The sequence below is a fragment of the Acipenser ruthenus genome, chromosome 20 (genome assembly GCF_902713425.1).
Source record: "Acipenser ruthenus chromosome 20, fAciRut3.2 maternal haplotype, whole genome shotgun sequence".
Taxonomy (NCBI): Eukaryota; Metazoa; Chordata; class Actinopteri; order Acipenseriformes; family Acipenseridae; genus Acipenser; species Acipenser ruthenus.
This window is the reverse complement of record NC_081208.1, coordinates 29,528,707-29,552,331: the sequence shown is the minus strand read 5'-3', so window position 1 is coordinate 29,552,331 and position 23,625 is coordinate 29,528,707. Positions and strand designations below refer to the sequence as shown.

The 23,625-nt window shown below is 45.6% G+C and overlaps 1 protein-coding gene across 5 annotated transcripts in view; it reads left to right on the top strand.

Moving 5' to 3' along the window:
- LOC117425874 (rho family-interacting cell polarization regulator 1-like) overlaps positions 1 to 23,006 on the top strand; it is a 58,480-nt gene extending 35,474 nt beyond the window's left edge. For 4 of the 5 annotated variants that reach the window (XM_058993865.1, XM_058993864.1, XM_058993863.1 and 1 more), the window contains exons 3-23: positions 1,031 to 1,183; positions 2,347 to 2,425; positions 2,724 to 2,747; positions 2,984 to 3,037; positions 5,155 to 5,307; positions 5,935 to 5,998; positions 6,566 to 6,609; positions 7,566 to 7,691; positions 9,168 to 9,316; positions 9,653 to 9,782; positions 10,320 to 10,466; positions 11,396 to 12,295; positions 14,679 to 14,851; positions 15,542 to 15,698; positions 16,335 to 16,470; positions 17,514 to 17,675; positions 18,256 to 18,414; positions 19,142 to 19,338; positions 19,798 to 19,881; positions 20,224 to 20,314; positions 21,474 to 23,006. In XM_058993865.1, coding sequence (XP_058849848.1) covers positions 1,031 to 1,183; positions 2,347 to 2,425; positions 2,724 to 2,747; positions 2,984 to 3,037; positions 5,155 to 5,307; positions 5,935 to 5,998; positions 6,566 to 6,609; positions 7,566 to 7,691; positions 9,168 to 9,316; positions 9,653 to 9,782; positions 10,320 to 10,466; positions 11,396 to 12,295; positions 14,679 to 14,851; positions 15,542 to 15,698; positions 16,335 to 16,470; positions 17,514 to 17,675; positions 18,256 to 18,414; positions 19,142 to 19,338; positions 19,798 to 19,881; positions 20,224 to 20,314; positions 21,474 to 21,571 — 3,280 coding nt within the window. In that variant the 3' untranslated portion in view covers positions 21,572 to 23,006. The remainder of the gene's footprint in view (positions 1 to 1,030; positions 1,184 to 2,346; positions 2,426 to 2,723; positions 2,748 to 2,983; positions 3,038 to 5,154; positions 5,308 to 5,934; positions 5,999 to 6,565; positions 6,610 to 7,565; positions 7,692 to 9,167; positions 9,317 to 9,652; positions 9,783 to 10,319; positions 10,467 to 11,395; positions 12,296 to 14,678; positions 14,852 to 15,541; positions 15,699 to 16,334; positions 16,471 to 17,513; positions 17,676 to 18,255; positions 18,415 to 19,141; positions 19,339 to 19,797; positions 19,882 to 20,223; positions 20,315 to 21,473) is intronic. The other variant, XM_058993867.1, reaches the window with a different exon arrangement.
- The last annotated feature ends 619 nt before the right edge of the window (positions 23,007 to 23,625 follow it).

Sequence of the window (23,625 nt, the reverse complement as noted above, 5' to 3'; positions counted from 1 at the left end):
ACAAAACAAACACAAAACAGGAACAAAATAAACTGGCACGAGGGCCAAAATAAAATGTTCAAACAAAAAAATAAATCACTTGTAGGCTGGGCATTAGCCTTCACTACAAATACAAAACAATACTTGAGTGAGCAGCAAAACCCTGTCCTCAATACACAGCCTTCCAAATGGACCTGCTGACCGATTGACCGGCGCTTCATTAGGCCGGCCTGTAGAGGTTTCTCTTGACCTCAGCCCACCGTTTGGGACCTCAGAGTCACGCTTCACAGATCTGTAGGAGACTTTGAAATATCGAGGGTCACCGAATGCTGAGTGTGAGTCACCCTGGGTAACATATAGTGTCATTATGCACACACACTCGTGCATGCATGACTATCAATCAGTGTTGTGAATAGAAAGTACAGAAAAATGAATAGCAGGGCTATAAAATGAACCTGAAAGAAAGCACGGCTAAGAATGTAAATACAAGTAGTTTGTTACTTAGGTGCACTGTAATTGCTCCAGATTTTAAAGAGCTTGCTCTGGCTTATTGAAAACATGTTTTTGTACTGGGAGGTTATCAGTCATCTGGCATCGTTAGCCCTGATGAAGGACCGTGGTGCACAGAAATGTTTTAAAATGAGAAAGGACCAGGGGAGGGAGATTTCCTGCAGTGATGGTGATAGAGATGTAACCCTAACCACTGGTCTTTTATTAGGAAGGGGTGTTTACATACAATCTGTTGTTTCTGTTCATGCTCATTCGTTGTGGAATACTTGCTGAACTGTTTCAGCCGAGTGCAGGAGAATACAGAAGGGTCTTTACAATTGATCGAGGACTGTTGGCTTGGATGTAAACTGTAACCTCTCCTTTTTATTATTATAAAATGGGGGACTAATTAGGCAGGTTACAAGTTTCAACATGATTCACATTACACCTCTTCTTTAAAGGTGCAACAGATAGATCAGATCAGTGCCACCATCAGTGGACTAACCTTGTGTTGTTTTTTGTTTGTTTGTTTGTTTGTTTGTTTGCTGTTGCTGCTGTGCAGGAATCGGGCCGTGTTCAGCACCCCGACCAACTCCAGGAAGTCTCCCTCCAGGGCCAGCAGGATGTTCACTCTCTCCCACAAGTCCCTGCCGCCCAAGGTGCCGCAGCCAGAGCGGCTGGACGAGGTCTACGAAGCGCTCAAGAGAGGCCTGCAGTAAGGGCTTGCTTCCTGAATCCAAGACCACAGCCTAGCTAGCTCTAGAGTGCAACACTACACACAGCTAGCCCCTCAATGCAACACTACACACAGCTAGCTCCTGAGTGCAACACTACACACAGCTAGCTCCTGAGTGCAACACTACACACAGCTAGCTCCTGAGTTCAACACTACACACAGCTAGCTCCTGAGTGCAACACTACACACAGCTAGCTCCTGAGTGCAACACTACACACAGCTAGCCCCTCAGTGCAACACTACACACAGCTAGCTCCTGAGTGCAACACTACACACAGCTAGCTCCTGAGTGCAACACTACACACAGCTAGCCCCTCAGTGCAACACTACACACAGCTAGCTCCTGAGTGCAACACTACACACAGCTAGCTCCTGAGTGCAACACTACACACAGCTAGCTCCTGAGTGCAACACTACACACAGCTAGCTCCTGAGTGCAACACTACACACAGCTAGCTCCTGAGTGCAACTACACACAGCTAGCTCCTTAATGCATGTTTGGTTTGAATGTAGAAGTTGTGAAATGTGTTCATATTTACTAAAATATTAGTCAGTGTGGTCAGTAGTGAGTATGGCTCATGACAGCCCTGATGATGCTGTATTGGGACCTAAATTCAAAGCAGAAGGTTTTGAAAGTCGCTGTGCTGACCATTCATTCTGTGCTCTACCATTGCCATGTTATAAAATAAAGCATGAAGAACCCCTCCCTCCCTCCCTCCCTTCTCCTCACTTTGAGCGTCTTTTTAAACAATGACTGGTGGGTTATGCACTTCCTCTGCTCACTAACCCACGATTCTCCTTTTTAAAGATTATAAGGATATCGCTGCAGTTGACACTCTTTTTTTAGGCTTTTAAAAAGTACATTAAAAACAAGTTGCGTATATTAGAGTTGCTTTTATTCAACTGTCTTGAAAATATCCACAAATGCAGATTGCTTCAAGTGTTCTACGGTATATGTCTGGCCAAATGCAAACTTGCTGGTTTGTTGCTACAGTAACAACATCGCCCTTACATACAGCGTTGCTATGGGAACGGTCTCAAAATGTTTTGAGTCTTGTGTGGCACTTGGCAGGAGTTCAGATTGGTGTTGGGGAGAGAGAGAGCAGGCAGAGGAAGTGATGTCATTTTGTTTCCTCCCGCAGAGCTTATCTGCAGGTCCATCAGCTTGAGCTGGACAGCCTGACCCGACAGATGAGAGAGTCCAAGAGGAACTCCAGACTGGTGAGTGACACCTGAGATAAAGATTAAAGGTCAGAGGTTCGGAGCTTTGGAAATCGGGTCACCCCCATCAAAGACTGCCGAGAATGTCTTTGAATCACAAAACGCTGATATTTATGAAGTCTTCTAGCAAGCTCAAAGCAAGCTAAGACACATTTATAGAGACAAAGATTAAATTCGCACATAGAAAAAAGATTGAAACATGAAAAATGTGTGGTTGCAGAACAGAGGGGGTGATAACTAACCTAATCATTTACTTTGTGATTTCAATATCGTAACCCTGTGCTCTTTGTCATTGTAGGGCTTCCTGTATGATTTGGACAAGGTGAGTACACGTTTTTCCTTCCTTTGCTATTATACTATTATCTTTTTTTTGTCTCCGTGTGGAGTAGCCTTGTATTTAAGTGCAGTCTGTATTGAATGTCTCTCTTTATTTAGTATGAATAGATCTGTTTTTTCTTTGTACCGCCCCTCTGCTGTTCTGTGTTGGGGTTCAGTCAGTGAGTTGTTAAACCCTTCTCCTTGCTAGTGTTGAACCTGAGCCTTTCTTTATTTCGACAGCAAGTGAAAGCCATTGAGAGGTTCATGCGACGGCTGGAGTTTCACCTGAGCAAGGTAAGGAAACGATTCCCATGATTTTCATTGGCAAGGTGCAAACTGGTAAGCACTGCACAAGCTAGCAATCCCCAGAATCCGGAGCACAGTGTGATTAAAAGATCCAGACCCCCGATTTAAAATCAATCAATCAATCAGTTAGTATTTCATTTCCATCCCATCGGGACCCATTTTAGGTCAGCTGGCTCCCACTGTTGTGGTCTGATCACCTCTCAGTGTGTTTACGTTGGTCAAGGTCAGAGACTCATGGAGCGCTGTTACTTCCTAGCGCCAGAGTAATTGCAGCGGGGACACATGGCAGCGTTTATTATTTGCAGACCGTGTGACGAAGCTTTGCAGGCAGGAATTCTGCAGCGTAGGCGCAGGACCCAGCAGCCTCTGCTATTTAGAAGGAGAAGGCTCAACGTTCCGAGTGGAACCTTCACACACTCTTAGAATGATCCTCACCTGCTCTGATTGGTTTAAAGAAAAAAAAAACTGCTCACGAATAATACTGTTACTTAATATTAGGCCTGTGGGGAAATTGAATACAGTTCCAACTTTGTGTGATCCGTTCCTGATTGAGTGCTCATGCTCTCTATATATCAACACGTAGAGAGAGTGCGGATCCGTTCCTGATAGAGTGCTCATGCTCTCTGTATATCAACAGGTAGAGAGAGTGTGGATTCTTTCCTAATTGAGTGCTCATGCTCTCTGTATATCAACGGGTAGAGAGAGTGCGGATCCGTTCCTGAAAGAGTCCTCATGCTCTCTGTATTCTGTATGCCTCTCAGTTGGGTTTAGGGTATGGGACAGTGCTATAGAGCTACAGAAGTAATGAAACCTCCTAAGTAGGGTTATTGCAGTGAGCAACATGCTAAACCATTTAAGCAAGCCTCTTTCAGCTTCCCGTTTTGAAGTGTTTTAATACACTTCTCCTCGCTAGCATCGCCTCCGGGAAGAGAATATTTCTCTCCGAACGGGTTATTAAAACGAGCGAGATGCTGGGGGAGGAAGCAGGTGCTGAGATGGTAAAAGATGATAAGGCTTCCCGCATGAGTGGCTGTACAGAGACTTCTGAATTCACCAGAGGGACGCAGGGATTCATATTGCAGGTTTATGAGCAGGGAGTTTGCTTTTATAGGCTTGTAGAGGGAGAAGTTCTTCTCCGGTTATTTAGGCTTTATAGCGGATGCAGTTAAGCAAATACTGTGGAGTGATCCAGGTGTGTTGTGATGTAATTATTGCATGTTTTACAAAATATCCAAGGGGGAAAAAAGACTGAAACTGTTGCGAGTTGCATAAAACACCCCAAGTTAAACTTGCCCTTCGTTTTCAACTTTGTAACCCCTATAAAACACCCCAAGTTAAACTTGCCCTTCGTTTTCAACTTTGTAACCCCTATAAAACACCCCAAGTTAAACTTGCCCTTCGTTTTCAACTTCGTAACCCCTTTAAAACGCCCCAAGTTAAACTTGCCCTTCGTTTTCAACTTCGTAACCCCTATAAAACGCCCCAAGTTAAACTTGCCCTTCGTTTTCAACTTCGTAACCCCTATAAAACGCCCCAAGTTAAACTTGCCCTTCGTTTTCAACTTTGTAACCCCTATAAAACACCCCAAGTTAAACTTGCCCTTCGTTTTCAACTTCGTAACCCCTTTAAAACGCCCCAAGTTAAACTTGCCCTTCGTTTTCAACTTCGTAACCCCTATAAAACGCCCCAAGTTAAACTTGCCCTTCGTTTTCAACTTCGTAACCCCTATAAAACACCCCAAGTTAAACTTGCCCTTCGTTTTCAACTTTGTAATCCCTAAAGTGTTTCTTGAGTTTAAAGGGTGTTACAGCAATCAACTTCAAACACTAAATTCATACCTTAGATAAGGGAAAATCACTTGGAGCTAAATTATCAAAGCTATTTACTCCAGTTCAGCATTAGTATAATTTTACCACCGTACAAAGGAGAAAATCACCCAATAAAGTTACCAAACCAGACATAAACAACAACTAACACTTTTAATTCAGGGGCTAGTGACGAACTGGAGTAAATAGCTTTGAGAATCTGGCCCTTGGTGCTTCGTGCAAGCGGTCGGAGTGTCCACTGTCCCTTGTGACTGACCCCTCCGCTCTGTGCTGTTTCAGATTGACGAGCTCTATGAGGCCTACTGCATGCACCGGAGACTGAGGGACGGAGCCAATAAGATGGTGAAGGCTTACACCGCGGGCTCGCCCGGCAGCAGAGAGGCGCGAGAGAGCCTGGCAGAGGCCAACAAGGGCTACAAGGAGTACACTGAGGTAACTCCCATCCAGCCTCCAAACACACACCCACTGTGACGTTCACTACGTGTTCCACAGCACCCACTGGTGCTCCCCATGTTTGGTAACGCTCTACAAGGGCTGCAGGCTCCTACGATTAGTTGGGTTTTGGCTGCCTGTGATCCAGCTCTGCTATTCTGTAAAGCAGCAGTACGTTTAATGTGTGTGAATGGGGTGGGCATGTCAGCTGAGCCACTCTCTATCTCCAGGAAACAGTTTGTGTACTTTGGCAGGGCTAGAAGACCTCAGGGTGACCTTGTGGCTGGCTCTATCATATATGCTCTACGGGTAAATAAACTCTTAGAAAAGCTTACAGCATATGGGTCATTCTCTTCTATAGCGGTACTGAAAAGTCTGTCCAATTTCACACACTCACAAACAGTTTCAACATTTTCTCTGGCAATTCTTTATAGTAAAGGTATAGGGAAATCATAGAGCAGAGTGGCAAAGCATGGTTAACACAAGAATATGCAGCACGAAGCGCAGTAAATGCATGGTGACAGAACACATTTATTTTCAGTGGTAAACTTTAGTTAGGAAAGGCTGCACCTTCCTGTGTTGTCAGTTTTATTCATTGAAAATCTGTTCTTTTCTCTTTTGTTTTAGAATATGTGCATGCTAGAGAGTGAGCTAGAGAACCAGCTGGGAGAGTTCCAGGTGAAGATGAAAGGTAAGCAAAGATAAACCGGGTGGGGGGTGGGGGGGGGACACGCCATACGCCATACGCCATACGCCATACACCATACGCCATACGCCATACGCCATACGCCATAGTTCGGTGTCACAGCAGTAGCCCCCAGTCCTTTTTCTGTGGAAAGAGGAAAGACAAGGGAAACATCTGGCAGACAGTATAAAACAATTATTTCCAAAGCAAAAGGGACAGGAACACGGGAACACAGGGCTTCAATGTGTTATTCGGCTCAAAACAGGATGTCCTCCAAACGGGTTCTGATAGCTGTGCTTATCAAGGCAGGCAGGCAGGCAGGCAGGCAGGGAGGGAGAGAGTGAATGAGCAAGCAGAGAGTTTATTTGTGTTCACAAGGTTCTGCCAACAAACCCAAACAACGCATATCGCCTCAGAGTTTCCAGCTCTTCAACGTTTAGAGATCTGATGCATGGTGACTTTGATAAAGTACAGTCCAAGTGTTCAGAGTTGCATCTGGTTCCAGGCTTTGCTAGTTTTAGTTTTTGTTGTGTTGATGTTAACCTGCTGAATTTTCTTTTCATTCTGTTGCAGGACTGGCTGGTTTTGCGAGGTTGTGTGCTGGGGACCAGTATGAGGTGAGAAGTTCAGTCGCTGATCATGTGCTACAGTTGCAGGGGCTTGCTGGTTATTAATGGGATCTTGAAAAACAAAATGTGTTCCTCCACTAGTCTATTGCAGCCTATTAACAGTCATGGGTTTAATAGTCGCTCACTGGCTTTGGAAGCACACAGCTGATGTTCAGAGGGGCCAAAGCACTAAGTCATAGATGATAGTGTGTTTAGCCTGGCTAGCCTTCAAAGTCTGCTATCCATCCTCATTGAGTGGTATCCAAACCAATCTTAATCTTAAGATGTGATAGCTGTGTTCGATAGCAAGAGACAGCTTTCAGAACGACTGGAAGTGAATCATGCTTGCTAGTGAATGCTATTCTTCTGTCAGCACAGGCAGGTATTCCAGTAATGTCCTCTAGTGCTTGTGATCCAAGTGCTCTCAGATACAATTAGAGAGCTGTCAGGACACTGCTTTAAACTGAACCCGATCTGGAATGATCTCCTTGGCTCTGGTGTCTGTCAGAGACGCTGTGGTTCCAAGTTGTCTCAGTGAGACATCCAGCTAATATGAATACACTGCCGTCCAACTGAGTTCATTCACAGTTCATCAGTGAGGGATTGTCATCCTGGGCAATTCTGCAACCAGGGAGGTCAGCTTGAAAGAGACTGGGCCAAACAAACAAACAACCGATCGCGCTGCAATGAGGAAATCATTGTGGCATTAGAAAGAAGCAGGTTCAAGCATGCACTGTCCTCCGAGGGTTTTGATTGACTGATTTCTGTATTTATTATTAAACCATTAAGTGCCACTGGCCTCATTTGAGGACAGGCTAATTTGTAATTTTTGGAGTATTTTTAACTGGCATCTTCCTGTTATATAAAATTTTCTTTTTAACGATGTTGTTATAATAACTTGCTCTAATTTTGTGAACCGCTAAAAAATGAAATCTAAAAGTGTTAATCCTGCGCCTGGTCTCCAGATCTTCATGAAGTTCGGCCGGCAGCGCTGGAAGCTGAGGGGCCGGATCGAGATCAACGGGAAGCAGGTGTGGGACAGCGAGGAGATGGTCTTCCTGCCCCTCATCACAGAGTTCCTCTCCATCAAGGTAAGAGCAGCCCAGCAGCTCACAGCCACGGGCCTCGTGGGGCTGCCCCATGGTTGCAGGCCATCGTCTGTTTTTAAGCACGGCAGATTTTAGTAAATAGCAGGAATATCTTAGTTGCAGCTCAATTGTATTCATATGCTTTCTTCAAAAGGTCATTTTTATTATTGATTTCATTTTTCCTTTATGTGAATGTAGTACCCCTGAAAGATGAAGGAGCATGGGACACAGGCACCATGAGGCACACACAGTGTAATCATGCTAAAACCTCATTGGTTTGTTCTATTCCATTGCACATACTGTCCTGTCAGAAAACCTTGCTCTCTTCTCAGCTTTCTAAGAAGGGCCTGCGTTTGTTTAAACAGCTTCTTCCTGTTTATTCAGAGGGAATAGTTTGCTATACAGTAGGGCGCTCCAGATTTGTTTGGTCATTTTTCTAACTGACATGGAGGGGAACTTTTATGTTAACTGTTTACGCCCTCGTGACAGATTCACGTCTTCTTGGAAGTCTGTTCAGCAGTTTTTTTTCCAGGTAACACGGATTGGATTTGAGAAAATTCCAGAAAAGGAGAGTGCCGCTCTTTTAAAAGAAACAGCGCAGTCAGTATTTAAACGGTTCGGTACAGCTAACAGACCTCTCTTAAGGGAGATTGAAGGTAAAATATGTGGGGTCTGCTTTCTAACGACATGGCAGATATTTCCAGATTTTGTCTTACAATTGAATACTAGCTCGTGTCACAAAGTAGACAGTTTAGTAATGATTGCTTTGCCCCGCAGCATTCTCCGTTCTTTTCTGCTCTCTTGTTTGTCTCTGAACAGCTGTAAGGAGTTCAGTATGCAGGGGCTCTCTGCGTGCTTTTGGACTGGGTTGTGACCCTGCATGGGTTCTCTCAGCCTCTCCACCTAATTCTGAATTAGACTTGCTGCCTGCAAGGGGCAGGTAAATCTTGCTTGGTTTGCAGAAACCACCGCTGCCTTTCCAGTAAAGCCACTCAATCCTATTAAACTCTCCTAATCACACAGTGCTGACCTGGAGTAATGCTGCACAGCATGTTAAAGCAGGGACTCTGTGTTAACCATTGGAAGCGTGGTACTGGAACGGCGCTGGACGGTACTGCATTGCGCTATATCGCTTTACTTCGCTTTTTCTCCTGTGCAAGGTTGTTACATTTTTTATTTGAGCACTTCCTGTTCTCTAATGTGTAATAAAGACCTCAGGAAGGAAAAAGAAAAACTGAAATGCGTAGAAAATGTTTCCCCAAAAGAGTCGGAAGCCACGGTCTGTTGGAAATTCTTCCAGATTTCGGAATTATGGAAGTTCTGGCTTTTCATTTGTTTCTTTTGTAGGTTTGTGAATGGTTGCGTCCCAAAGATAGGATGCAGGGCATGTGTTTGCAAATAAATATGTGGAAGGACAACTACCCCCCCCCCCCCCCCCACACACACACAGTAACTACATTGCCTGTGTATGCCTCCCAGGTAACAGAGTTGAAGAGCCTGGCCAATCACGTGGTAGTGGGGAACGTGTGCTGTGAGACGAAGGATCTGTTTGCTGCCCTCCCCCAGACAGTAGCAGTGGATATCAACGACCTCGGCACAATCAAACTCAGCCTGGAGGTGACGTGGAAGTAAGTACTAGAACCTGGAAACACATTTGTCCCCTCTGCTCAGCCCTGTTCCAAAACCACGCAAACCAAAGAGGGCCAGTTTACTGATCCAGACATCTGAATGCAGCTGTTCTTTTCACCCTGTTAATCCTGCTGGTGTTAGTTCTAAACCCCCAGCTTGTCTGTTTGATTAGCTGCCCCAGTACAAATGCAATGCAGCTGGAAGGAGTTGAGCAGGGGAGCAGAGTTCAGAGCTATGGTAGGGTGTTGTTATTAAGAGCATCCACAGTTCAGATCATTCAAGCAGACCTCACCGGTTCTTCTTGTCATCCTTTCCTTCCTCTGCTTTTCTTTCAGCCCGTTCGATAAGGACGACCAGTCTTCAGCGGCCAGCACTGTCAATAAGACCGCCACAGTGAACAAGAGGTTCTCCACCTACAACCAGAGCCCCCCGGACACACCTTCCCTGCGGGAGCAAGCTTTCTATGTAAGGGTTTTTAATCAACCAGAGTGCACTGCGGGGGGCTGCATATACTGGACATGCCAAGCTCCTGCTCCAGTTCTTATTTCTGTTAGGTCTATATTCCTGCCAACCTTTTTAATATAATCTTGATGTAAGTTCCATAGTTTTAACTTCCTTTGCTGTCTACGTTATGAGAAATAATGCCCCAAATGTAGGTTTAGTCGTCTGTGAGACAAAAAAGGGCATGTTCCTTGGTACTACTTTCAGCAATAGGGCATAATGTAAACTACGTTGTGAACCCTTGTCACGATCTGGAAGAATATAGACTTAATTTTTTTTTTTTTTTTTTTTTAATACCAATAACATTTTCCACAAAACACCTGCACAAGCTGGTATCTTAACATTAGAGAACTCAAAATTTAACCATTTTAAAAGCGAATGGGACACCACACCTTTAAGTGTGACAGTATTCATTTTGTGTGGGTTAGTAAAAGCTGTAAAGCAGCAGGTAATTAACATGTCAGTCGCTGTTTGATGATCCTGTTTACTTCAATCCTCAAGAACTCTCCCCAAGCCACTACAGAGCAGCACAGATGGTCCTTATTGGATGTTTTCCGAGAGACATTGGTTGAAAAGCTGTCTCGGAGTTGCTCATGTGGCGATGTCACATCCAGCTGTCTCGGAGTTGCTTGTGATACCAAGCTCTATGTAAGTTTCTGTAGTCTGACATTAGGCCGGCTTGGAGTCCTGGTAGCCTGGTGTTGCATTAGCTGTGTTCAGAGCCACCACAAGGGAGACGGGACAGGATCATTTAACCCAAGGCTCTATGTTTACATGTAGGCCCAGGACCCATTTTAAAATTAAACAAAAAAAACGTTCAATTGTATTGAATCTAACATTAAAAGTGTCTTACCTGTCATGCAGTTCCATTTCAGGAATTATTCTGTTAGCTGTGAACCCTTTGAGAGACGTAACAAAAAGATGTTGCTAAAAATTGGTTCTTTAGTAGCAAGAGTGAGCACTGGATAATGGTTCCTCCAGTGCAAGGCGTTCCCTGGGTGCCCCTCACGTTGTGGTGGTGCAGTAGCTGTGGCGTGTGGTCCTGGTGGGTCTTAGTGTCCACTTCCTGCTGGTCTGCTAGTCCCTCACCCTCGTGCTGTTGAGTTAGGGCTCCTTTGCAGAACCTTTTACAGGATCTTCCTCAAGGTGTTTACCCTACAATGCTCTCCCTTGGGTTCCTTTATTCAACCTGTCCCTAAACTGCAGAATTCAAAGATACGCTGCCGTGTTCCGTATCATAGAGACTTCTATTGTTAACGTCCACTGTATTGCTGTGAAATGATGACCCAGTTCTTAAGCATGCAGATGGATACTTTTATTTAGAACTTGTATTGTGTAAAAGTGGCAGAACGTCGCTCTTCAAAACTAAGTGGGGGGACTTTAGATGGCCAGTTTAAATGGCAGAATGCCCTGGTCTGCGGGAGGTCAATATACTCATTCTAATGAGGTTCTTGCTATAATGCCATCCTTGTTGAAAATAAGAAAATGTAAGAGGGCCAGCAAGAAGGTTGATTTTATACATTATTAGGCCTGATCTGTCAGCCACCCATATGAATCCCACCTTTCTCTCTCTTCAGAACATGCTACGCCGGCAGGAGGAGATGGAGAACCCCGCTGCCTGGTCGAACTCCTCGGAGTCCTCGGACGACTCGTCCAGCCCACAGCTGCCCGTCAACCAGCGGCACGCCCAGAAGACCGTGGTCCAGCCCGAGATCCAGGCTGCGGCCCCCATCATCGAGATCTCCTTCGCCCCCAAGGAGGAGCCTGCGAGCGCCGGCGATCCAGACAGCCAGGAGGAGGAGCCATGCGAGGAGGACAGGGAAAAGAGCGAGGAGGTGGTGTCAAACGGGCATGTGCGCTACTCGCGGTCTCTCAGCCACATCAGCGAAGCCAGCGCGGACGCTGTCATTGTAGAGAGCATATGCACGGAGACTATTGCCATGGAGGCTGTTGCGGAGGCTACTGTCTCTTTCGATGCCATGTCGGTGGATGATATCGTCATGGAGGTCCCTTCCACGCCTGAAAGGGTGGTGAAAACTCCAGACCTAAAAGAACAGCAAGAGGCCACGGACTCTCAAAGCATAGTGAGCAGCAAGCCCAAAGACAGTGGGGATGTGACTAGGAACTCACTTGTGGTGGTAGCCCAACTGCCGGAAACCCAGTCCACAGACCAGTGTTCTTCCCCAGCCCTCACAGAGGCGGGTGTTGTGACGGAGGGTTTCCCTGCGCTCCCCAGGACTGAACAGCGGCAGAGCCAGCAGGGGGCCTCGGAGGTTGAGAGGCCAGCACAGGAGGCTCCGAGGCAAGGCCAGGCTGAGGACACTCGGGCAGCGCCTAGTGAGAAAGCCAAGCCTGTGGACAGTGGCGTCGAGGAGGCCCTGAACACACTGATTTCCACGCTGGATGACTACAGAGGCCAGTTCCCTGAGCTCCAGCTGCTGGAGCAGGAGACGAGACACCTGGAAGAGATCCTCATGGTAAGGCTAACCCGGGGCTAACCTTTGATGTTTTATGTACATTGGAGTCCGTCAGTAACGAGTTTTTCAGTTTCATGGGAGATCTTTTATTGTAGCAGGTAAAAGGGAGGGGGAACAATGCACATAGGAGTGCAACATGTTTCTGTTTCTGAATATGAGAAGCAAAGAGGTCAATAATAGAGCAGGGCCCTAAAGAAAGCTTTACAGATTCACTCCAGGTTTGGAATGCAGGCTGAAATATTCACTGCGCCCGTCATCCATGTTCCAGTCAGCCCTCCTGACATCAAACATGTGTGGTGAAGGAATGTTCCACCTGGGATTGTCTAGATTTAAAGACATATTTAATGAGAAACAGCATTGTACTTGGTAAAGGAGCAGTTTACATCTGTTGTTCATTACAAACTTTTTTTTTTTCCTTTGATGGTTTGGACAATTTAACCTTCATTTTAAGCCCCCACCCGCCCACCATGTGGAACAATCCGGGTGTCCAAAGAGACATTTAAACTGCAGTAAAATAAGAGAATAAAATGTACAGATGCTGTTAGTAACTTATTCCACTTTCAATTCCTTATAGAAATGTACCCAAATGAGCTTCTGGTGCCGAAGGTGTCTGCTTCTTCCTCTTGCTTGAGGCAAAGTTTAGTCCTCGTAATGTAGTTTGCTGCCCGATAAACAGCATGAACATACTCTCTGTGAAGCATTGAGTGCTTTCATCTCCAACACAAGGATTCAGTTTTAGTTACGGCGTTGCTGTCCTTTTTATAGCGACATTTGAAAAGTACAGAATAATGAAAACAAATATATCATTAAATGCTAACACTGCAGAAAAAAAACACAAATAATCCAATAATAACTAATTACACTGAACATGTAATCAGAGTTGTATCTGCTGTACAATATACTGGAAGCTGGTTGAGCTGACTGCTGCCTGTTATCAATTGGGATTGGAAGCTGTGATTGTATATGTGCAACAGAGATTCTAAAATCTCCTCCCGAGTCCTCAATGGTTCCGATCCGGGGGGGGCGGGGCAGCGAGCAGGAATCTGTATCGCCCTTCAGCAGTGTTCCCCAATCCTGGTCCTGGGGGACCCCTGTGTCTGCTGGTTTTCATTCCAACTGAGTTCTCAATTACTTAATCAAACCCTCCATTGAACTAATAATGTGCTTAATTAGACCTTTTTAATTGCTCTTAGGTCCTAAAAAGTTGCCAATTTCAAGTTACTTATACAATTGTATAGTTAATTTGAAATCGCCAACTGTTTAAAAGCTGAAAACAATTAAAATGGTTTAAGTAAGCTAATGAATAGTTCAATTCAGGGTTCAATTAGAAGTTGGACTGAGAGCCAGCAGACACCAGGATTGGGAAACCCTGCCCTACAGTACGTGACTCGGGACAGTGCTGCGGTGAATCAGGTGGGGCAGGGCGGCCGGTTGAAAGATGTAATGATCTGCACTGAAAGGAGCTTGCTGACGCCCTCTCTCCCTGTGTGTTTTTACAACAGGGCGTAGTGGGACTGCAGGGCTCTGCTCTCTATGCACTGTGATTAGGGCGATGGCTCATTGAGATTAAGATGCTTTGGAAATTAAATAGGATTTCCACTTTGGTGGTCCTGAATGAAAGATGTATAAAATGTTTCTTTTTGAATAAAAAATATTATCTACAGAAAAAAAAAAAAAAAAATCAACACGAAGGCTTTTAAAATGCTGTTGGTTGCGCGTCTTCCATTTGAGAAAACATCGCTTTCCACCCTTGTATGGAATCTGCTTTTTTTTTTGCCCTTTTGAAGTTTGTCGGAGCAGTTGTGTCCTTGAGACAGCCCGACTCCTGCCCTCCCACAGGGCTCCCTACACACCAGACAGGAGAAGTGCTCATTTAAGTGTGCTAACTTTAATGATTTATTGTATTAAGAAAGAATGCTTAAGTGAGAACTAAAACTGAGGGAACACAAAGCCACTTTTTTCAGGAACAGTGTCTTGAAACCTGGTTCCATTAGACGGGAGACCTAGTTTGAAGCCCCTTTTTTGTTAAAACCCCTAGTCTCCCCTAATGTGCTATGCAGTGGCCTGAAACCTCCTGAAACCAAGTTCCAAGCCATAAAGTGGCATTGTGTTTCCTCAACAGGGACAGGAGGACACAGTTGTAAGTTGGGTGATGTTCATTCTCACTTTTCAAAATTCCGTTTGATCTCTTTAAAAAAAAGATCCTTAAAAAAAAAAAAAATCCTTAAAACAGTCTTTGACGTTTTTTGGTTAAAAGAGCCCTTAGGGACCAGCTAAATCACATTCCCCAGTTAGCACATGACTCAGCAGTCCTCTGCTAGAGCTGCGTGGTGACTGCGTGGAGCCTCCCCGAGTTTGACTGTGCTTGTCTGGTGTTTCCCAGCAGAGGCAGGGCCTGTGTCGGAGCCGGGCCTCCAGTATCAGCCTGACGGTGGAGCACGCGCTCGAGAGCTTCGACTTCCTCAACACCCACGACCTGGAGGACAGCGTGTCGGGGAGCTCCGACGAGGAGAGGGAGAGAGAGGAGGAGGAGGAGGGGGCGAGCAGGCCAGACAGGTATGGGGGGATTAAGGGCTTATTGCATAGCGCTCAATCCAAGCATTGTTGAGAGGGGGTCGCTGGCTCTTGTGATGTGAGCAGGATTGAATAATAAACGCTCACTGGTTATTTAAATACTTACAGATCTATACTTCTATATCTGTCTATCTATCCATTAAATCTGTCTGTAAAATCTATCTATTAAATGTGTACTTTAAAACAAAATAAAATGGATTCTATATGACCCTGGAGTGTACCGTGTACACAAGAGTATACAGTGCCCCCTTAATATATTTCACCATTTGATAATTCACTGTTTTCAATATTTCACATTACAGCAAGATATAGATGCCACCAGTGTCCCTGAGTGATGCCATGTGCTGTTTTTTATGATGCATGCTAATGCAGTAACACCTATAGGTTCCGCCAGTAGGGCCCCTTGTGGCCCATAGTGGTGGTCCTTCAATTGGCAAGTTGACTGGTTAACTTAATGATCAAAGATAGACCTCTAGTACCAACTAGTGTTGGATGCATTTGTTGCAATGATTGTACATTTCAAGGTGTTTGAACACCTCAGTATCTACAACAAGTTTGACTGTGCCAGTGTTTCTTGGCGGCACTCCTTTCAGAGCGGCTGGCTCAGTGTGCCTTGCTGGCAGCTCTGCTCTCCTAAAGACTCGGTGTAATGCTTCGGTTTGCCTTCTCCAGCTTGCAGCAGGGCAGCAGCGTGCCGGGGGAGGTGCTGTCAGAGGAGATTGTGCTCCTCGGGGACTCTGACATGTCTCCGGACTATATGAGCACAGGCAGCGAGCACCTGGACCGGGCCCTGGTGGTGCACCTGGACAACTGCAGCCACCTGCTGCTGGTGAGCTGAGCGCGTGGGGCTGTGGGGATGTAGGGGCAGCGCGCTACACGGCAAATCCATGCTGTCAAATGTTTGATGAAAGCAAAAAACATGGTCTTATGGTATTATAAGATATGTTTTATATAGGGAAACCGGAATTAACTAGCAGTCACCAAAACAGGACTGAGTATTGGTGACTGTGAAAGACAGGTGGCTGCATGTTTAAGAAATGGGTTCACTCGCCTGTTAATTCATTCAGGTGACCGTAAATACAGGAGTCATCTGATCAGTTTCATTTTCTAATTGGGTATGGTTTTGTAGACGGTCTTTAAACAGAGTCTGTAAATGGAGTGTGACCAGTCCTAGGCAGGGCTGCAGTGTGACTCATTCTGACTGTTCCAGTTCTGCTGTCCTCCCAGTGCAGAGTGGAGACGCACAATGATTTTAATATAGCCTGTCCTCTTCACAGGGGGGCAAAGGGAAATTGAACTTCTGTAACAATATATGGAAGCCGCCTCTAGATATTTTGACAGTGATGTCATTTGAATTGCCCTCATACAGTATATATTCTGAGGCACTGTATAAACTTCTATCAGATGTAACATTATAGTAGTTACAATAATAATAATCATAATAATAATTTTCCTGTTTGTTCAGCAACTGGGTACGTTCGGGCCGCTGCGGTGCCGGGAGATGTATGCTCTGGACAAGCTGCTGAGGGAGGCCCGAGTCCTGGGGCTGGTGTGCAAAGTGAGCGAGGAGAAGAGCGGGGTCGTGAACTCTGCTGAGGAGGGTGAGCACCGCAGACTGGACTGTACGAGTGACTAACTTCCTAAAGCCAACGCAACACAATCCATTACACACTGCTGCACCTTCCTAACACTGCAGAGCCACAGCAACACAACACACACTGCTGCACCTTCATAACACTGCAGAGCTACAGCAACACAACACAACTCACACTGCTGCACCTTCCTAACACTGCAGAGCCACAGCAACACAACACACACTGCTGCACCTTCATAACACTGCAGAGCTACAGCAACACAACACAACTCACTCTGCTGCACCTTCCTAACACAGCAGAGCCACAGCAACACAACACACACTGCTGCACCTTCCTAACACTGCAGAGCCACAGCAACACAACACACACTGCTGCACCTTCCTAACACTGCAGAGCCACAGCAACACAACACACACTGCTGCACCTTCATAACACTGCAGAGCTACAGCAACACAACACAACACACACTGCTGCACCTTCCTAACACCGCAGAGCTACAGCAACACAACACACACTGCTGCACCTTCCTAACACCGCAGAGTTACAGCAACACAACACAACACACACTGCTGCACCTTCATAACACTGCAGAGCCAGCGGTCATTAAGGATGAAATGGGAGCCTTGACCACACTGCTGTCTAGCTGGTTAGGTGGTATAACAATGAGTATTGTACTTGCTGATTTGACCACTATATTCTTCCAGCGTTTTATTAACAGATCGGTTTAATGACATTCCTATTTCAATTCTTTGAGGCTTCAGGCAAACATTTATTAAATCCATTAGTACGGTGCAGCTTTATCTCCTCGTGGGGAAAGAATAAACATGTGAGAAGTGTTGCATTAGCTAAAGCTGCTGGGTGAGGGTAATGACTGGAATCTAATGAACTGACCAAAACAGTGTGCCAAAACAAATTCAGCACAACCACAGAGCCCCGGAGCGGTGCACGAGGGACGCGTGGGTGTACGGTGCCATTGTCCCGTAGCTTTTACTTGAGCACTGCATGTATATTCAGCATGTAGCAGTTAATGCATTGGTCTTGATCCCCAGTATTGCCGTTCCTGGAATCCAGACCCAAAGCCCTGGCGTTCTGGAGCCAGTGCACAGAGTCTCTGAACGTGTACACCACGACCGCAGAGAGGTTCCTGCAGAGCCTGCACTCAGTCTTCAGCGCCAGACTCCACGACCAGCACGCCAGCAGAGCTGACACAGGTAGGGGCCTGTCCTGCTCCAGCACAGCTTCAGATGTCTCATGGGACGGAGGCATAAACAGAAGCCACTAGGGACCCAATGGGACATCTGTTCACTTGTATGAGATCTCTGTTCCGTCCTAAGACTCCAGCTGGGTCAAGTGAAGAGAGACCTTCGAGTATTACTCCCTGTAGTCTTACAGCCTGCTTTATGCAAGACTAAGTTTGCACTCAAGAAAAACTTTAAAAACAGCAAGAAAAAACTTGCAGTTTTTAATTCTAGTATTATTTTTGCACATCAGAATAGCGCCCTTATTTGAGATTTCAGTAACGGCAAGAAAACATGAATGTGGCAGGAGGTGGGAAGTTCACCATATATAAAGTATAAGGTGAAAGCAAGGTAAAGCATAGGTAAGCATTGTAAAGCCTGGAAAGGAATGGTAAAGCGTGGAAAACTGTGGTAAATAAAACCATGGGGAAAGCCTAGTAAAAGTGCAATATTCCTGCGCACAGCGAGTGTGGTGCAAGGGGTCGATGTGGGTGTTGGGACTATTCAGTGTGTTGCATACCCTCCCCTGTAACGTGCCTGCTCTCCGCCCCAGTGTTTGTGAAGCTAGCTGAGCGAGTGCTGGAGAAGAGGCTGCCTAAGCGAGGCCGCAGCGGGAGGCAGGAGCTGATCACCCTCTTCCAGTACTGGAGCCACCTGGAGGAGGAGGGCGTGTCTGCGCTGGACACCTACATCACTGAGCTGGCTGAGGAAGGTACGGGACTCACACACACTGCAAACACTTCACTGTCAGACAGCAATAACCAGGAGTACTGTGCGAACAGTATGTACCGGTACATCTAGAATAGGGCTTCTCAAAGCTGGTCCTGGGGACCCCTGTGTCATCTGCTTTTCATTCCAACTGAGCTCTCAATCACTTAACCAAACCCTTAATTGAACTAATCACTTGCTTAATTAGACCTTTTTTTAATTGTTCTCAGCTCCGAAAAAGATGCAGATTTAAAATGTTACAGCTAACTTGAAATCTGCAACTGTTTAAGAGCTGAAAACAAGTAAAAAGGTCAAATTAAGTAAATTATTAGTTCAATTTAGGGTCTAGTTAAATAATTGAGAGCTCAGTTGGAATGAAAACCAGAAGACACAGGAGGTCCCCAGGACCGGGTTTGAGAAGCACTGATTGTATAGGGAGCTGTGATGCAAGCTAAAATACATTACGAGCAGGTGAAAATCAGGTGGTATCTTACATAGCATCCTTTACTTTCTCTCTCTCTCTCTCTCTCTCTCTCTCGCTCTCTGTTTTGTTGAGGTGTCCAATCACACAGCTCTGCTTTCATCGGTATTGTACAAGTCACAAAGCTGATACACTTTAATAATGTAATACAACAGCAGCGAGTGTATTATGATACAGACAGTATTATAACAGCAGTGCAGTGTTCTGTGCCTCTTTGTGGACCTCGTGACAGCCTTGTTTCCCCTGGCAGTGTCCCTGATTCAGAGCCTGCAGTCTGGAGACCAGGACACTGTGCTCAAGACACTGAAGCGAGTGCCGGAGACCCAGCTGCAGAAGGAGGGTCTGCGAGCGCTCAGCCTCCTGCTGCTTGACAAGAGGATCAAGGTCAGCAATGCTGCCTCCGCACTGCTGCGGAGCCTGGCAGACAGCCCCAGATCCAGGGAGAGGGTAAGAAAAACAGCCAGCTTCCTGACAGCCTCCACCATGCACAATGCTGATGCAAGGTTTCTGAAACTTGCAGTCTCTGACGCCCCCTGGTGGGGGAAAGATTGAGCTGCAGATATTGTGGTCATGCTTTTGAGCCAGGAGGCCTGTGAGTTTTGTTTGGGGTTAACTTTCAGCCTGGCCTAGGTGATGAGCGAGCGTGCGTGCGTGCGTGCGTGCGTGCGTGCGTGCGTGCGTGCGTGTGTGTGTGTGCGTGCGTTCGTGTGTTTTTGGTGAGGTGGTTGTGGGAATAGTTATTTGCTCCATACTGTTGAATACGGACTCTGAAATTGTGTCCAGTAGCCACTTCCACAACAGCTCTGAGAAATGACCTGCTCAGTAATGTCTAGTTCTGCATCTGTGTGGTCCAGGAATCAAGCTGACTCTCTTCTTTTCTCTCTCTGTCTGTCTCTCTCTCTCCAGGCTCTGGTGTCCTGCTTGGAACTACTTGAAGATGAGAGTGTGGAGACCCGAGTAGCAGGCTGCAAGGCTCTCTCGTGTCTTAAGGTTGGCACAGCTACTCCTTCAGGCCCCTGTGTTTGTATTTGTGCTCCAGTCCCTGGTTCAGATGAGCCGCAGTACTGCTCAGACCCTAGCGAGGCTCTGCCAGGTTAATCGGATAAAGAGAACGATTTCTGCAATCAGATGCAATTGTGGTTCATACTGTGAGCGGTCGTTCCTGATTAAAATGAGTAGCCCAGCGCCCGCACTTGAAAGAAGAGACCTTGAGGTCTTGAAAGCTTGTGATTAATTATTATTTAGTTAGTCCAATAAAAGGTATCGCATCTCCTTCTGTTTGAGAATTAAATGCAATAGGAACCTTGATAGTTAATCATATATTTATTTTAGGCCAAAGAGAGCATAGACCAACTAGTGTACCTGTGCCAGACGGACAAGGATGATGTGAGAGAGGCAGCAAAGCAGGCCCTGCTGTCCTTCGGTGAGTAAAACCCTGACTGTCGTTGTGCAGCATTGCTGTACAAGTTTGATATGCTGATGTTATTGTAAAAGACATCATCTTTGTTCATTGCATCAGAAGAGATAGGAACAGCTACATATAGTAAGATATAGATATATATATATATTTAGCAGTTTCATATTTATAAACTTCGAAGTGCTGAGCTCCAATTCAGCTCACTGAAAAAAAAGCATAGTATGAAAGAGGTGCAAGATTTATTTATAGTAAATAGTTATAACGAAAATAATAATAATCATTGATCAAGTCTTTATCCTAGCAAGTAATTCAGAATTAGAGCTATTCGTGCAATGAAAAAGTTGAGGAGCACGATTTATATTAACAATATGTACGGAAGAGTATAGGCCTAGGCATGCCGAGGAATCGTTATCCCCGCAATCCAATATTGTAAACGACTTGTATAACGTTTTCATGCGAGTGTAGTAACCCTGCTTCCCTGTGCTCTCTGTGTGTGTGCGCTCTGTGTGTGTGCTCTCTGTGTGTGTGTTCTCTGTGTGTGTGTGTGTATGCTCTTTGTGTGTTCTCTGTGTGTCTGTGTTCTGTGTGTGTCTGTGTGTATGCTCTTTGTGTGTTCTCTGTGTGTCTGTTCTGTGTGTGTGTGTGTGTATGCTCTTTGTGTGTTCTCTGTGTGTCTGTGTTCTGTGTGTGTGTGTGTGTGTATGCTCTTTGTGTGTTCTCTGTGTGTCTGTGTTCTCTGTGTGTGTGTGTGTGTATGCTCTTTGTGTGTTCTCTGTGTGTCTATGCTCTTTGTGTGTTCTCTGTGTGTCTGTGTTCTGTGTGTGTGTGTGTGTATGCTCTTTGTGTGTTCTCTGTGTGTCTGTGTTCTGTGTGTGTGTGTTTGTATGCTCTTTGTGTGTTCTCTGTGTGTCTATGCTCTTTGTGTGTTCTCTGTGTGTCTGTGTTCTGTGTGTGTGTGTGTGTATGCTCTTTGTGTGTTCTCTGTGTGTCTGTGTTCTCTGTGTGTGTGTGTGTATGCTCTTTGTGTGTTCTCTGTGTGTCTATGCTCTTTGTGTGTTCTCTGTGTGTCTGTGTTCTGTGTGTGTGTGTGTATGCTCTTTGTGTGTTCTCTGTGTGTCTGTATTCTGTGTGTGTGTGCTCTCTTCTGTGTGTGTGTCTGTTCCAGGTGAAGAGGGGAAGCTCGCTCAACGCCATGCGGAGGACTCTCAGGACGGCTTGCCCAGGCTCTTTGCCCCCGGCAGCATGGCCAGCACAGCGTTCTAGCGGAGCGAGCCTCACAGAGGAACCCATCCTTCCATTTGTAAGGACAGAGCGGAGCAGATTGGACGGGACTCGCTGCCTGACTGAGGGGGCAGAGAAAGCAGCACGAGTCAGACACACAGAGAGAGAGAAAGCAAGCCAGTATTACTGCCTTATATTGCAGTCCAGCTTCATCTTCCAAAGCAAGGGGACAGTTTTTTTTTTTAGCGCTTGACTGATCATCACAAGCCTGTGCTTTATGACACACAAAGATTATGAGCCAATGAGGGCTACAGAGAGGGTTTGGGGGGAGGGGCTAAATGTTACATGGACTTTTCTGCTAGAAATGCACTTTGAACTTTGATCTACTTAGGACCAGGACTGCTGGCTTCTGAGCATGGAGCATCGCAGCAGGTGTGTGTGTGTGTGTGTGCGTGTGCGTGCGGACGGACAGCCACACTGACGAAACACTTAAAGAGATGCTTCAACCGGGGGGAGCATTTCTCAAACTTGGGTGAAATCCTTAAAACATTTATCTTTTATTTACAAAGGGGGGCAGGCAGTACCGGCAGTATCTAATTCATGCAATTCAATTGTACAGTGATCCCCCTGCATTCATTTGAAAACACTGCTGTTACACTTATCTATAATCTCCGATCCAACTAACACACTATATATTCTCACCAGTGCTTTTCCAAACCTTATTCTGCTATCCTAATTTGAAAATGTTATGAGACGACAAAGTTGGGTGGGGTGCACATAGGGAATCCAAATCATTTGGGGTACAGAACTTTTCATGTTGTTGCTAGAACATCTGTCAGAATTCTAGAATGGCACTGTATCAAGAGCACGTTCCCATCGAGGCAATGTGAGGATAATGAACGTCAGCCTCAGACCAACCAGCTGAGGAACAGGAAAGGGTGCAGCTCGCTGGTCCAGCCCTCTCCATGATTCCTAATAAAGAATGGATCGCTTCCCAGTTTGAGAATGAGTCGCTTCCCGTTTGCAGGGAGTGCCCTTAGTTACAGGATATTAACCAGGTTGGGAATGGGACCTGACAGCATTATATTTTTGAACCAGTGTTGCAAATGCCGTTGGAATGCTCTTCATTCATTTCTTGTGTCTGTTCCACTGTTGGACTGTAGTTAAGTGATGGAAGCCACTTCTATCCAAGTGCCTCATATTACAATCTAGAACGTTTTATTATAAAGATAAAATAAAAGAATTATACATTTTATTTAAAATAAGAAAGACTTAAGCTGCAGAGGCTTCAGAAGAAGACTGTGTTGTTTTATTTTCCAGTTATTTACAGATTGTGCAGGATTAAAGAAAGATGTAATAATTTCACTTGTGACTTTTAATTTTTGTTTTTCTATAAGATATATATTGTATGTAAAAGGTCTTGCTCAAACCGGAATATAAACTAAATAATAAAAAACAGAGGATTTGACCATTTAAATCCTGGGTTTGTGGTTTATTCCGCTGTGATTGGGAACGACTGTAATAGTTTGACATCATGAGCTACTACATTCCACAGTGTTTTCCATTCCCACATCTGTGAGTACATCAAGAAATCCAGTGACTGGGGATCGGTCCAGCGGCCAGTCACAATTACTCCAACCCATACACACTAGATTACAGGGGTGCCAAATCCCAGTCCTGGAGGGTCATTCCAGGTTTAACAGGTAACATGAGATAATGAACTACATCAGGGTCTGGATGGAGGGTTAATTGGTTCAATTAAACCATTTACAATAGAGTTGGTACAAAGCCCAGGAGTGGAATGGTCAACGCTGGACACCCCTGCACGAGAACAAAGAAGAAGGGAGGGCTTGATTGACGAGTTCAGCGGCTGTGTTAAAATCCCCTGCTGTTTAGATCATTAAAATAGCTGCCAGTGTCTTTCTTCCTCTTGTCAGAATGCTTTACTTTACGTGTGTGTGTGTCCATGGCTGAACGATGGTGTCTGTGCTACCTGTAGAAAATAGCACCGGAACTGCATTCCGGCTCCACTGCCCCACTGTCTCCTACTCCCCCCCCCCTGGTGCAAATCAAGACTTTTACTATGACATCGTTGT